General features: G+C 33.4%; 1 protein-coding gene across 1 annotated transcript in view; it reads right to left on the bottom strand.

The window, feature by feature from the left end:
• Positions 1-17,206, bottom strand: part of LOC137923691 (E3 ubiquitin-protein ligase RNF19B-like) — a 104,188-nt gene that overhangs the window by 25,577 nt on the left and 61,405 nt on the right. The window contains exon 2 of the mRNA XM_068766933.1: positions 10,233-10,330. Within this exon, the coding sequence (XP_068623034.1) occupies positions 10,233-10,330 (98 nt within the window). The remainder of the gene's footprint in view (positions 1-10,232; positions 10,331-17,206) is intronic.

Here is a 17,206-nt window from a genome sequence, read left to right as displayed (position 1 = left end):
TATTTCCTTCTGGATGTATTTTTTTTTATTATTATAAATAAATAAACGATTGAAAAGTATTAATCTTTTTAGTGCCGGGAGCCGATATATCGTTTTACTATTAACATTGCGGAAAAACTTTATTTCTAAATAAATTTGTCTTTCGTTATAAATGATCTAATTTCATTATGAGACAATTCAAAAATATCGTTTTTCATTTTATGGGAGACAATCGTATATGGAGGTACCGAAATGTAACAAAAACACTGATGGTGGCTGCTCCAGCGACACCCAAGCTGCCGCGTCATTTGCTGTGTCTTTGGGCTTTTATCGAACCTTTTCGAGATATACTTCATAATATTTTGTCCATGTAAAGTTATGATGAAAGGATGACTATTGGTACAATATAAATATATTTGTACGAATACGTTGCGTAAGAGAGAACTTAACTTTTATTATTTTTATGAAAATATATACCTTTATAATTTATATATAATGAGTAGAGGAAAACTGATCAATGTTTTGTTCTTTACTTCATCTAAAGTACACTGTTTTTTGAAACATGTAAATATTATTTCTCCTTTGGTTTTTATGCGCATTTTCCAAAACCCTAGTAAATCCGTAAAATTCGGCCGGTTATTCTCGCATAGGCACATCTTTTTCACGCGGCACTAAAAGGTTTAAAACGAAATAAAATATATTATAAAAAACGTGAGTAATCTAACGTTTTTTTTTTAATGCTACTCTCGTTTTTGCATTGAAAAACTGCAATTAATATCAATTATATCTGCAATTAAAATCAATAATAATCAGGTTTTACAGAACAAAGTAATAATAGACTTGTAAACGTAATTACCGAATTAGTATTTATTTATGCATTGAATATTATCTGCATGTAAATTTTTACATATAGTTCTGAGATTTAAATCTAAGTTTTAAATTAGAATATTATTAGTCGATTAGAACGATCGTGGTTGAGTCTTGAATGCCGCTTGGTCGATTTAAATAAGGTAATACGTTAATATAACTACTATAAATTTCACTCACAATTTATATAAGATCACTGGCCTCTGTAGGTAGCGAGCATATTCATATATTAATATGTATCAATACTCCTTTAGTCGTTTTTCGACGAACTTGTATTTTTATTAAATTACTACTATTATTTTGATGGTGTTAGTGTTGTTAGCATTTAGACTTTTATAGCTTCTTTGGATATGAGTTCAGGGATCGAAAGGGTCTGTGTACTATACTACAAATTAAAGCATTCGCGTTTCAGAAACTACATTTGGCACTCTAATGGAGGTTGAGGCAGCTAAAACGAGGCTTACCTGTTCGAGTCAGTGTTCGAATTACTTTATTTTATATTTACGTAAACATGAACGAACGAGTTTTAAGTATGGACGTGACAGTGATGATTTCGTGTCATAAGAATGCTTAATTTAATAAAAATTAAAATCAAAATGGCCTCCGCTGTAATGAACTCCTTCGGTTTACATAGCTGGCAAGAATCAATTTATTCAGCAATGAAATAAATGTTTTTGTCCCGTTTATTTTAGTATAATCTCAAACGTTAGAATACAATGTTTTATTTATAATTATTACTTATACATTCTTCTTGGCCACTCTAACAGCATTACATTATACATACTGGAACGGTTACTTAGGTTTCACAATCGTCAATTGAAGACCACACGCTGTAGTTTTATACGTAAAAAATGAAATAGTACTTTAAACAAGTTGACTTACAATACTCTCCATCGAAACATGCTCTAGAAATTATAATAACTGTGCGTTAATTAAAATGTTAATGATTATACCCGATACGTAGGCAATTAATTCCTAATTTTCATATTGCTATATTAGATGCTTAACAACACGAATAAACTTGAATAATTGCAGAATTTCTGCATCCGTTTTTTATATTGACTGCTTAAATGTAACCACAATATGTTAATTTCGGATTTTGACGGAATACTCATTTAACTACCAATCTTAACTTAATTACCAATCATCCTGTATAATAGATTTTTATCTATTATACAGGATGATTGGTTATAGGTGTTAAAAAAACTTAAAAGGGGGTGAAAGTGTGGCTTATTTACTATCAACATTTGTCCCACTCTATCGAAAAATCAAAGGCTTCAGATATAATAAATAACGTAATGATAGTATAGTAAAAAAAAGCGTTTTCAAATATCCCGAATCAAGTGATCATTCTTAAATTCTATTGGAATGCTATAGATCAATACGTCGCGACGGACGTCAGGCAGTAAAGTCTGCAAGGACTAACACTAAATAACAATAATGTAGAATATAAGTCTTAGGAAAAACAAAAAACTGTTAAATAAAAAGAGAAGAACTTACTGTTAAATTTTGGGAACGAAGTAAGCATAGACACAAGAGAAGTACGGGAATCTTTTTTTCGGACGAATGAATGATATTGTGACGAATGTAAGGAGAGAAAAAAAATATATTTAAAAAGTTGAAAAAAATATTTATGCATTTAAAAGACCCTGCTCCTCCCTACATAGGAGTGAACGAGAGGTCCCCAATAAAGTGGGCCACGAAAAAGGACTGACAGTAAACAACAATTAACTCTGATATATAGTAACACGATTTTCGCAAATGCTTTTTCTTTATTTATATTAAAGAGTTTAACAAATATATATAGTAGGGTGGGCCAAAAATTTTTGCAAATAGCAACAAAAAAAGTTTTCCAAAGTTTACGTAGTCGATTACAGGAGAGCCAACGGCGAGACGGAGCACATCTCGACGATGTAATTTTTAAAAAATAAATTTTAATAAATGATAATTACGGTAAATAAATCATAAACAAAATAGCGTTTGTACTTTTATTTCTACACATGTTTCAAAAGTGCAAAAATTTATGTCCCACCCTATATTTTAATGTTTATTACTTAAATCGTTAATAAATCATATCAACGCGCAATAGCCAGGAGAAAGGGGGTCCGACTTAGTACGTGGTTACGACACGAGGGCGGAGGCGGGCCGGTTATGCCAGCGACGGCAACAGACGCGCCCGCTTGTGTCACGCACGCGAAATCCTGTTTCCGTGGAAGGCGTGGATGTTATTGCGTATGAGTTGTTTAGGGCTGTATTAACATTCCGCAATGTGTCAGAATAGTGCAACGCACTAATAACTTTCGTTTCATAGCATTTTCAATAGCTTAATTATATATCAGACCAAAAATGATATTGAAAATTGATCTACTTGAACAATATATATATATAACAACCCGCGATATTGCGCAAAGACTAATAATTCATTACTATGACAGCAATAAAAAGACAACAGCTTAGACCTCATTTAAATAATACAATGTAAGTTGTTATTGTTATTTACATTTACAACTTTAACAGAACATTAAAAACGCTAACATAAACACCTTTACCATAACTATATTCGAGATCTCTCGTTTTTTTTAAAAATTCTAGTTTGTTTCGCTAGTGTTTTTTTTACCATATTTTTTTTTCGTTTTTACTGAGCATAGACAGTTGTGAGAGGGTTGCCGCTTCTTGATACGGACCTTTCTTCTCCCAGCTGTGAGTCACCAAAGCATTTTAACATTATTTACAATTTTTCTTATGGGTAAATACATCTAAAATTTATACATATAAACAATACAATTTGGAAGTTTTACTCAATTTTACAATAATAAGTACATTATTTTATTTCAAGTCGCTGCCCAAGCGCTACAGACTGTTAAATGCGAGGTATCCCGGTTTTCTCGGATTGCAACGTTTCGAATATATATTTTATGTCTCAGTTTGGCCTAATTAAATAAGGGCAAATATGGTGTATGTAACTCCGTTTGGACCGTCGCTTATGACTGCATTTCACGGCCTGCATCGAAGTATGTTGCTGAATGTTCTTTCGTAAAAAATTAAATTCTTTGCTAATTTCTTATTTTGTGTGTAAAATATCAGCGGTCCTCCAATTAGATGAAATACCAGATTACATAGTTCCCGAAGCAGCCCTTGAGCTTAATTTCAAAATATGTTTAAACTAATCGGCAAATAGCAATGAACAGCGTTCTTCCCTTTTTAAATACCATATATGCGCAATCTTGCTCATTCTAATCAGAAGTATTGTGTTCATTTCGGCAGCCTCCAATGCGGCTGCAATGCTTAGAATGTATTTCATGGTGAATCCACGCTCAATGATTTATATAATAGAGTTTGCATTAGTGCATGTTTTCCTGCATGGAAATTGCAATCGGGGAAATTCCGTATGTTGCGATAAACCGTGCGAGAAATTAACTGGCGGTTTTAAAAACGATTTATACTAACGTATTTGACCTTTATGTTTTACGTATTTGTTTACTTAGGACCATCAATTGAGAATATAACAAAATATACATAAGCCCACGTGATTACAATCGATATATTTTTATTCGAATTCATTAAAATTAAGGTGACATAATATTGTACTAAAATCTAGTTTTATATTATTATGGCTTATTATAATATTGTATTTTCTATATATTTGAAGAATATGCGTCAAAAAATGTGTTACACAGTCCAAGTTCTCCGATTCGCGGGCACAATATGCGTGCGAAAGGTGCGTTCTGACCAAGATTGGTTTAATATTTTCTCATTATAAATGATGAAGCCGGATGAGGAAATATAAAAGTTCAAATTATTTAAGAGGCCATCAATTTAAAGTAAATTAATTTCTCAATGTAGGCCTTCGCATCTTTAGAATTATTCAAGTTTCTTAATAAAAAATATGTTATATCAAAATTAAATATTGTCGTAATCAACTTGGTAAACAAAGCAGTCACGGGCATTGAAACAAATAAACTAGTTCAACGTTAGGGTTTATAAGTGTTAGATAATTGAGAACGCACCCTTATTTAACTATCATATGTATTGATAAAAATATAACAGTAGCAACACTGTCACGTTGGCAACACTTTTCACTTTTGTCATACTAAATATATCTCTTTGTGTGGAAATGCAATATATTTGTATATTTGCATTTTTCGAGTCTGTTTGATTTCCATATTTCAACCACCAAAATACTAACAATATGCATGCTAGTTAAAAGATCCTATTTAGGTATAAATCCAAGTCGCAGTGAAATAATCATTAACATATTATTATGTAGTAGTAGCAGTAGTAGTATTGTACTCGCGTAATGTGTTGTCTGTGTTTTTACACATTTACATTATTGTATATGCATTAATTTCAAATATGGAAGCCAATCTTGAATTTAGATTTAGTTGAATCTGAACTTAAATCTCAAAGTGAGTTATCATAATATTTTTATTACTTAAAATAAATAAAAAATTTGTAATTTAGAAAATGTCGCGATAAGAATCTGTGACTTACGTTCATAAGCCACATTTCTTAATCAAGCCAAAGTTCTGGATTTTTTCGTATCCATATGTATACAGGATGATTGGTTATAGTTGTAAAAGTTTGAATATGTGTAAAAGTATAGCTCATTTGCTGTCAATTAATGTATGGTGTCCTCTATTCAAAAATCAATGATTTCAAAATTTAAAATAATCTAGTGATAACATAAAATGTTAAATAAATTATTGTAACGTATTTCAGAGCGATCACTATACAGAACGATTAGAAGTAGGTGTGAAAGCTTTAAAGCTTACACTCATCCCATTAAATCTTTTAAACCTGTAACCAATCGCCCTGTACATCTGTATGCCGGAATGCTGACCTCGTTATAGGTATCGTCTCGTTTAAAGCGAATTGATAGAGGCGGCGAGGCGGCTAATTCAAACAGCTTATACAGCTCACTTCAATAACTAGGTCTTATCGAACTATCTAGAGCTTAACGTGCCAGCTGAAGTCTAGTCTCGGCTTAACTACTAACATGGCGGCGTCGGTAAGATTAGTTATATTGAGACGCTTGTTTATGATACTCTAGCTAAACTGATTGACGTAGAAGTATTAAAATTTACTGGCCTCTAGCAGTCCAATAAACAAATTCTCTTTTTTTAATGATGCCGTTAAATATTATCTTAGTGCCCTAATATAAAATAACAACGATTACTTTAAAAGCAATCATTATTTCGTACGCTAGACTTAATAAATCATTGTATACTTTATAGTACAATATATTTTGGTTTGTTTACATTGTTAACGCATATTTTATGTTTTAAGTGACGTCAAATATTTGCTAGCAAGGGAAAGGCGTTTTAATTTACTTAATTATTTGTACAGCAAAATAAAGAATTTGCTTTACTATTTTCCTTACAATTTTTCGATTTTATGTCGCCGCTAGAAATAGCTTTGTGCTTTAATGAAAATATAAAAAAAATAACATGAACACGCCGATTAATTTTTTTTATTTATTTATCTTTATTACATTTCTAAGAGGTGCTCTAAACTATTACCTGCGTTTCTCGTCTTTCGGGGAATTTAAATATACATTGAACTCATATTTCACAGTCTGATAGCACTATTTAAATTTTTTAAAAGTATTCGTCGTTCCAAACATTTGTCATTCAATGATTATTGTATTTAAAGTTAAAGAATTTTATGTTTTTGTATTACCTTTTCGTGCTGGAAGATTATTCCGAAAATTCAAGATACTGGAAACGGTTAACTTGAACTTTGATTAAGAATAATCACACAGTTAATGGTGTAAAACATCAACTGTGTGATTATTATTTCTCTCTCTGTTTTCAGAACAACACAAAATTGTTTATTTGAAAAATACACCTAATTAGTCAAAAGAAATTGGCTTATATAAACAAATAAACTTCTATACAGTAATCAAGATCTAGAAGAGATCGCTCATTCGTGACTAGGCGCAAAAGTCCAGTATTTATTGCACGATGCGATGCATATGTAAAAATATGTAAAATATACATGTATGCATTAATTTAAATACATACAGCTTCGAGCTATAGTAGACCAGCACCAACAACGCAATGGTTTCGCAATTAAATACTTTGCATGCAAACGTGCGCAGGAGTGGAAAGTGATGCTAGTTCGAGAGCCAAACCGAGCGCGGTGTTGTCTACGTGACCGACAACAGACAAGAAGTTGTAATTTAAATTTACATTGTAAGAGGATGCTTTTGTAAAAATACTTTTTGTCGCTTTTTTAGCGTTTCTGGAGTTTCTTCCGTCACATTGATAGCCAGGTAACATCAACCGATTAATGCTAAACGGGTACTATCGGCTAGTGATAGTTTTAGACAAGTTCCCCTTGAAAGAGTCCTAGTCTGAAGAGAGCTTCGCGGTCTCCCGGTAAAACTGTAGTACAGAAGTAACAGTAGACAGAAATTTAAGGCAAAGCATCCCTCTGCGCTCTGCCTTCTAGAAATCTGGAAATGGTATTTGGGCAGTAAATCTTGCCGAAAGGTAAGGTATGTCGGACATTATTGAAAGGATAACAAATGATCGAGAAACAGTTTCTCTAGTGGTCGTGCTGAGAGAAAGAATTTCGATCGCCGTCCCTATTCGGCTACCGCTATCACGCATATATTTAAACTACCGAGCGTTACGTTACTCTGATCTTATTCACAATCACAACAGCAACACAATGTACAAAGAGTTCCGTTACCTGTCTAGAGAGGTTTAGTAAGTTAAATTCAATCTTGCATGTAACTTAAGGTTTCGGTTCTAAAAGCTGTTTCTTTTTAATCTCGCCGTTTATGAACAGAACTATACTCGTATTTAAGGCAAATCTCAGTATATCGCCAAGGTAGTTTTAGTATGAATGCTTACAACACTTGTACTGCGGCAAATACATACTTTCATTCTTCGTATATTTAATTTTTTAATTATATGCATATAAAAGAACTTATTTGATACATGCCATTGTTTATTACCGCATGAGAATTACGAGAACTTCATAGATCACGATATGAATATGGTTTAAAAAACCATTTTACGCTAAAGTAAAATTAAAAAAATATATATTCATTTAAGACCAAATGAATACAACACAATGACTCGACTGAATAGACGTCCAAGATATGAGGCGATGCAGCGGCTGCGTAACAATGGAGCCATTCATTTCATTTAAAAATGCTATGCGTTTAACTTTTTGAAGACGGTGATATTTTAGATTTTTGCAATTCAAAAGACGTTAATCGTGCACTGAACGTCGTGTTCATTTAAAGTTTTTAATGTATAAAAAAATTACTATGATATTAATGCTAATTCATATTAAGATTTTTGTTTAGTTACGGTCAGTTTACAAAGCTTAACTGTCCTTAAATACCTAGGTCTGTTTTTTTTATACGTATGTACTATGTGATGTAATGTGTTATTTTTATTTTTGTGATAACATTCAGTTATATTTTTTCAGCAAAACCTTAATTTTTGTTTATGAATTTCTTGAGAATTAATGTCATAACTAGCAGACAGTTATTAATATAACAGGTGAACTATATATATACTGATATATACTGATGACTAATATATACTGATTTATAAATATACAATTAGCTAATTTTCAAATTTTTTCGCATTCGTGATCATGTCGTATGAAATAATATATTTAACTTTAGATGATGTGTTATCAAAATGCGTTGCTAGGCGCACGCGTAATATAAGGTTCAAATGGTAATTTTTACGGGGGCACAGAAAACAATAACGAAAATTATTATGTTGAGACATCTGGTTGATGACTGTGGAAATGGCTTTGTCTATTCTCGAACTGCCCAAGCAATTTTATTCCCAACGATGGATATACAAGGTAGGTTTTAGGATAAAAGCGAAATGTTTAACTAAAAAAGGTACATTAGCGACGCTCTAGAAGTTCAGTGAATCGAGACAGGTCAATGAATCGATGGCTTTGCCGATTGGAGCCGGCGTAGTTTAGTTTCGGATGGAAATAGGACTAGTTCGCGTGTTATTCTCACGCCGCCATTCTTGGAACACTGGATTTGAATCTTAAAGGTTATTCACATTGGCCGGTAGCACGCTCAAAGAACTTCTTTGTAACAACTATAGCGATATAATTTTATTAGCTCGAAAGCCATTCTACATCTGACATTGGTGGAAATGTCCTCTGGCTGTTTTTCGGCCAAAAAGTGCGGTTTTATTATACAGACACTTGGCGAACAGACAAGATCTAAATGAGACACAAAACCTTTTTATTTCATAAATAATGATTTACTCTTTAATTTATTAAAGTTCCATTAATTCATAAAATAATACTATTAATATGGCATAAAAATTATGGCGTTCTGTTAGCTTACCACGTGACCAATATAAATGATCTTTGGTTAAAAATGACATGTCTTATCAATAAAATTAATATGCTTTATCACCAAAATGTGGCTACGGCGGTATCTGGCGACCAAATATGCCAAACTCGTAATTGGTGAAGTGTACGATTAATTAACGAAAAGTAAAATGTACAGATAATACTAGTTTATTATTAAAATTGTTAAATGTAAATAAAATTGGCAACTTGGCCATAACATCTGTCTCTGCATATAAGGAGTATTTAGCTGAAGGAGTTCAGTTTCACGACCCGTAAGTTATTAAATATATAATATAGTATAATAAGAATAAATACAATAAGAAGAATTGTTTAATTTACGGTCTTGATTTGATTTGTTCATTGACATTTAGTTTTTTCACCGGGTTGAAGGAAGCTTAGCTCTAAAGGCTCCAAACCTTAATCTCTAACGCAGTTTGAGGGTTTACTCCCGAATTTCGGCATGAGCGGTTATATAATTTATTTTACCTATATAAGCCTAATTTTATTTTGCTTTGACGCATGCTTTTTGGAGTGACAGGGCTCAATGTAACCCAAGAAGAACGAATCTCTGGTTTATTGTTAACAGATGTATCGCACCTTTGCAAAGCGGGGAAAGGTGAAGGCCGAAAGAACACGAGCATCGCTGCCATATCTACAAAATAGATGCACAGACGGCCCGCAGACCGCATTCGGCCCGCCGGTCGAATACTGGTGGCCCGCCGACAGCAAAAATAATACTCTCGTACATTCGAAAAATATTGAATTCTAATTATTATCAATTCTTTATTGTCTTTAATTACCTATACTTCTGGCGGCCGGCCCGCCATTAGATCATGATTTGCCCAAGTGGCCCCTAGTCTTAATAAGTCTGTGCAACCATGATCTACGACGAACTGACCGGTACTTCCCCTGTCTCTCTACGAACCTAAGGCACGGTAAAACGATTTCGGTAACACCACAGACAAAAATCCCTATAATATACATTGGCTAAAGAAATGGTTGAAAAAATGATGTATGTTACCAATATGGTTACCGACCTCTTCATCTTCAGCTATGAACTGCACGGCGGTCTGCTTGGTCTGCGTCTGTTCGGCTGCACTCAGCTTCACTGGGCGCGCGTCACCCTGGTCCAACACTGAAACAATGACAACACTTGTTTAAACATACTGATGATTGAACGATTGTACTTGTGCAATGACTAACATATTCATACAAGTCGTCACTGAAAGCCTCCTTAAAGGTTACACATATCTTTCGATATATCCCTAGATCTTCTAGTTTTTTTTTATTCTTTCCGAACAATAACGATCGTTTTTTATTCTTACATATAACACGTTAATTGTATCGGACGCTCGATCAATCGAATGTTTCTATTAAGGTTTCACTACTTCGATACATAATTATTTATTAGTACAAAGGACAGGCCATCTTCATGCAAACAATGCACTGCTATCATCAATGTAGACATTTTTACATTGATATGATTGCTTTAGTGCTTTCATCTTTTTTGCCAACACTCAACTTTTAATTGAGAAATTGAATTATTCAAATTTATTACTTATATTTCTCAGGGGTTTCACACCAAGCCAGTCCATGTAGCGTTCTCAATGAGCTATAGCGCTACCGAAAGCGCTGTGCCGCTTCTTAGCAACATACCGCAGTGAGCTTTGACGGGTCATAATCCCCCTCTCGCCGCGCTTACATGGTACAGTGGTTTCGGTAGCACTTTAATACATTTGCTGTGGGGTTCCCGATGATTTTTTAAAACACAATTGTACACGTGAGAAAATATATACATAGTTGCATGATAGTGAATGAATAGAACACGAAGCAATTACTTCAAGACAAACATAGTATGGAAACAGTAGAAGGATAAACAACGGCTAATAAATGTGTAAATATATACAAAACAAACTTATTTATATATATATATATATATATATATGTATGTGTGTGTGTGTGTGTGTGTGTGTGTGTGTGTGTGTGTATATTCATATAAGAATATGTAATGTCAAAACCAAGCAGAGGCACCCGAGCCCTCGAGTTTAGTCAATGTTAAGAGATATAAGCGAAACACCTTCAATACTTCACTGAAATCAGCCTTTATACATTTGTAGATACCATTTCTAAGTTATCATATTTCGACTTAAAAAGCGTTACTTAATTTCTGAAACTGTTGCCAAATTATGTCCATCGATTAATAAAGTGCTTTGTTTTGATTAACGTTCGTTTAGTTATATAACGACTGAATTCGAAATGCTCGGTAGAAAGTTGTACATTACGAGTTTATAGTTAATTACCACGATTATTGGAGCGGTTCGGTGTTGTGTACAATTTTTTTTTAAACGTTCTTATTAACAAGTATACAACTGGTGCACTAGGTTATCTATTTTATTTACGCAGCGAATTCAATTATGCTGAAGAGTAAAGACTTATCTAGATATTTTATTAGATAAATTAGCTTGATAGACGCTGTCCATATTGCATTATTTTGAATAAAAATCTTTTTAAAGTACTTCGTTTAAGACAGTTTTATCGATAAAAGCATATCGATAAAAAATCGATGTTCAGTATTGTATTTAAAAAAATCAACTTCATCAAGGAACAGTGTTGTGGTTCACTGGTATAGCCAGTAAGTACATATTGTGTTTGATATGCGTGCAGCGTAAGAAAAGTCGTTGCAGCAATCTTTGGGAGAGCCCTAATGCCTTGCATTGGCCGCGTATTGGCTAATATGAAGATGACAAACGATAATCTATCTCCATAAATTTGATACATCCTTTTGATTTTCCATCCACCAAATCTTACTTCACCGATAATAAATTAGAGCCTTTATCTCAGAGGAGGCTGCTGTCACAGCAGTAAAAATATTACACAGCTATAATACTAAATAAAAAAAAACATAACATATTCATCAGTTGAAATGTTAACAACAGCTTACTTATTTAGACAAGTTTAGTCGTGAGTACACAGGTTGATTTTTATAGGCTATGAAGAGGTGAATTTACGGCCCATTTATCAGAAAAAGTGTTATTAAACTATTTTTTTACAAGAACTTTTACACCTGCGTATTACCAATCATCTTTTATAAAGCGATCACTCTAAAATATGTTTCAGTAATTTTTTTTATATTGGAATTTGATAGACCAATGACTTTTGGCAGAACAAAGTCTGCAGGGAGAGATAATTAGCAATAAATAATTTTAATACGTAGTAATTCGAATTATGAAAAAACTTTTTCTTGTATGTATCTATGTATGTTCATCACGTTATTTATTATTTCTGTAACCACTGACTTTTAGATAGGGTGTACTAAATGAAACTATAATGGTACACATGACAGAAAATGAAGTGTACATTATCATACATATTTCACAAATTTTTCTTTAAAAAGTTGAGTTATGAAGAACACATGTTTTCTGTTTTTAATTAGACCTTCCTACACTAATACTTGTATTTAAGAAAATAAATTCAAAGCATATATGATACCAAATCCTTATCTTAGACATAGGCGTAGGCCTAAGTTTTTTAATTAACTGGGATTAACTAGGTCACAGATAAATTGAATAGATAAATTGTTAAATATCAGCAATATATTACGCACGTATCAAAATATTCATGTGTAACAAAAAAAACCTGCTATCGAACGCACTCTATCTTTAAGCAAGTCGAAGATAAACCGTTTTCTTATCTCGACTACCGGTGACTAAGCCCCGCATGTCAATGTCCGTTTATAGGTAGGATCAAAAATTAATAGGCTGTAAGGCAGGTAATAATTACCGTGGTGATCTATTATACAACCACTAAGCGTGTCTCGTAATAGTGTGACAGTTGCCTCTATTTAAACATAATCGAATAATCCTTTTTTATCAAAGACTAGAGTTCTCTAGGACGAACTTTGACATTTACAGCTCCATCAGGTCTTAGTCGGGAGAATCCAGAATGCTTAATCAAAATCTCTTCACGGTTCCACACATTGTATTTCAAAGTAATAATCTTCGTCAAGGAAAAATTTATACCCGTACCCATTGGAAACATATCAATGGAACTCGTGACGTTACAAATTTACGTCACATTTAGTCACCACGATCCATAAGCCAGGATAACTACGTAATAGTCCTAATATATTTAAATACGATGCAATTCCATATTCATACATATTTTACATTAATATTAGTATTTTTCTTTTGAATACTGTTCGAGCATCTGAGTAATAAACTCTTCATTATACTTTGCAGAAATTCCAATTTCTTTTTGTCATCAACAAACACTTACTGGCCTTAGGCATTAAATTTCAACAGGTTTGAAATAGCATAGCACTAAAGGGCCTTCGCTTAAGTCTCTTAACAGTAACTTAGCTCGAGGGCTCCCTCTGGTACCTCAGATCGGGTCAACAAATTCTCCAGCTCTTAGGCCGCTCAGGCGGACGTTCTCTAAGATTGCCAGATCTCTGGACTCGACAGTTGCCCTAGAGGGCTCCTCGGCTTGCATGAGTTTTTATATCTAGATTATTATATATTCCTGCTATTCTGGAAAGTATCGCTCGGAGAAAGAATATTGAGCAGGAGAATCTTAATGTTTTATAGTTAACATGGAAAAAGATTTAGAACGCACCCTGAACATTTATTGTCCAAATACAATAATTGTAACATTTCTTCCAAATCACATTAACATCACTTGACATAAACAGGGGAAAACAAATAGTGCGTTTGCCTGATTGTAAAAACACGTGGTGCTCATTATTTTAAAAATCTTGCACAGCATTTAGTTTGCTATGTTATATATACACATTGTGTTCGCGGAGGTTCTAGTTACTGCCTGAGGTGTGTGACAAGGGAGGTGTGTTACAAGACGCACACGAGATAGACACTTTGAGAACGGACAGACTTCCTAGGGAAAAGGCCCTACACTTTGCGCACTTTAATACGAAACTTTAAGAAATGGAAAAATACCTATCATCAGTCAATAAGTTTTGTCGATATATGTAAATAATGCTGAAACTCCGGTCTAATTATGAAAGAAAGCCACCGCTGTTAAATTTAATTGTTATTGTCATACTTTTACTCGTAAGAATTACCACACTTCGTTTTAAGATCACAAACCACATTATAATACTATAACTAAGAAACAGGTTTTTCTACACAACAATTTAACTTCGTCGTTATACTCACTTTCATTTTCTATAGAAGTTTTTAACACGTGTCTTTTATTGTAAAATTTCAGACTTCCGTTGCCAAGCTAATATAAGAAATTATTATATATTACAAAACTTGAACTAACTATTAATGTTTTATTTTCATTTCTTGTAATGCAAGCCAGATATATTTAAAGAAATAATCGTGTTAATTGTGAGTTTTAAAGGTACGAATCATAAGAGTCATACATGATGGTTAGTTGTACTTCGCCATTCGACACATTCGACAGTAGAAACCTTTAAATATATCACATCTATTTCCAAGCACTGTAAAAAATGATCACTTTGGTCTATGTTACATTAATTTATTTCATCAATTGTTACGAAGTCTGCAGGGTTACGTAGTGTAAAACTATTAAGTTTAAAATGTAGTAATTTTTTTTTTATTTTAGAAAACTTCTGCATAGTTCATCATCATTATTTACTATTTCTGAAGGCGTTGATTGTTGGACATGCCATTGATTAATATACAGCGAGCTATATACTAACTTCCTTCAAGGTTTTACACCATTAACTAATCACCCTGTATATTTAAGTATTTATGTAGTGAGTAAAACCAGAACTTCCGTCGTTTCAAATAAAGTAGGTTGCAAAGCGGAATACCCCGAAGTTATTGCGGTAGAGATTTTAAACCAAGAATGATGACTAAAAACGAATGACCGTTTACCGTGAATCTTGCACGGGAAAACCTAACACGGACTTTTGAGTTATATTAATGCTCTACTGAGTTTGAATCAAAATGATTTATGAACTTTATTACAAATAAACAATATAACTCGAATGGGTTATACAGTCATGATTGTGCTGGTCAAAACATCTTAATGTGTTTTTGTCGTTCTTTTTCTCAGTCGATAGACGCCCACTGCTAGGCATGGGCCTCTACCAAAGATCGCCTCGATGACTCGTCCTGCATGGCCCGTATCCAGCGACTTTGTCGCGACCTGAACTATGTCGTCGGTCCAACTGGAGGGCTACCTACAGACATTACTATTTAAGCGTGTATGAAATCATAGAGTAATATAAAGAAATACACAGACAATATTGAATATTGTAAACCAATTCTTTGTGAGCCAATAAGCTGATGATTGAGTATGGTGAGTAAACACCCGAGTTAGAATATTATTGTGTACATTCTTCTGCAAGCGTACCTAGGTGTAATTCGAGAAATAATCTGTTTTAGACTAAAGTAATTTGTACTGAGATTCAATAAATTCTCTCGTTTTATTAGTACACGTGGAACCTATATTAACAAAATACAATCAAGCGATAACTACGACCCGGTAGATACGGTGTAGGTAGCCCCCCATTGGGCGGACTAAGGAAATAATCAAGTTCGCGAATCGTTGGATGCGGGCAATACATTCGCATGATATAAATCCACTGATTACCCTTCACCAAAAGAAAGTTTAGTTCTGTAGTAATACCGGACAACTGTTGTATTCCGCCAGTTCACCGTCAATGCTACTCCGCTACTACCCGTTCCCTCCACTCGTCTCGCCGCGTTTTCCTAATGCGCAGTACATCGGTTTCGGTATATACTATAATAATAACATTGCCTCGTTAAAAAAATGCTCTAGTAAATATAAACGTAGATAAAGGTCGCGCGAAGTCGCTAAATGCAAGCAGCGCATGACTTTTCGTCTTGGCGATCTTTTCGGGAGGCCTATACCTTGCAGTGGGAATCTTTTGGCTAACATTATGATAATGGTTTTTTCGTCATTTAATAAATAATTGAAAGTTACACCAAAATTTTTCTACGGTTTAGACTTTTCTATATTTAGAAGAAAATGTAATAATTTAGTAACGAGCACTTAAAACATTTCACACAAAAGATACAGGGCTATTTCTATAGCTCAAGTTATATTTCATACGTCAACACAAAACGAATTCGCTATAAAGCTTGCAAACATTCCGCGTTCGAATCCGCACATCATGTAGGCCAGGCAAGGTCAAATGTTTTTGTCTCTGGGTGGAATTACATAGAAATTCAAGAGGCGAATGAAATTAAAATGAAAAACTAAAAAAAATCTGTTTTAATGAACTTTGAAGTATTTTTTTATTTAATGAATGTAGCCTCTTAATATCAACAAATAAAGAGACTTTATTCGAATATTCGCTACAGTTTTACACATGCGTATATATTTTTTATATATTTCACAATTATAATTTTAATCTCGAAAGAAATTAAAATAGAACAGAGGAAATACTGGATTAGGCGTTTTATATTTAAAAATTAACTAGGTATATTATTCTGAACTTTTAAAGGATAAATCCTAGTACAAGTTGAAGAACTACAGAATAAAACAAATTTTTATTTTAGTCCGTTTAAAAAAATTAATTAGTCCTCTCGTCATAAACATTAGATGTATGACGTCCGCTACTGAACAAAGCCTCCCACATAGATTTCTAATAACACTTCCGACGACTTTAACAAGGTCGTTTGCCCATCTTGTAGGTGGACGGTTAGTCCTTCAAATAACATTAATATAATAAACTTGTTTGTGGTCGATACATTGGTCGTACATGGCATAGATCAATGCAAAAGTTTTAAGTTGCAAAACTATGGCGTACCAGTTCCTAATCACGCGTGCGTGTAATGATCTGCGTGATAACGTCATTACGATAACGGCTCTCATTCTGAAATAACTCCATCTATTTCCGTAACGTGTCAATGCACTTGCCGACAACGTCAGTTTTACTCCATCAGCTGTTTATATTTTTTTTTGTTCCAATTACAAACGAGAATTATTCCACTCATTTCCATTTTCAACTACGCATAATATGCGTAGTGGGAAATGAATAATTATATTATAATTC

This window comes from Battus philenor, unplaced genomic scaffold (genome assembly GCF_028537555.1).
Source record: "Battus philenor isolate CCGP_79_NKW_IND1 unplaced genomic scaffold, ilBatPhil1.0.hap1 SCAF_10, whole genome shotgun sequence".
NCBI classification, from domain to species: Eukaryota; Metazoa; Arthropoda; class Insecta; order Lepidoptera; family Papilionidae; genus Battus; species Battus philenor.
Note: the sequence above shows the minus strand (reverse complement) of the source record. Positions and strands in the feature narration are given on the sequence as shown.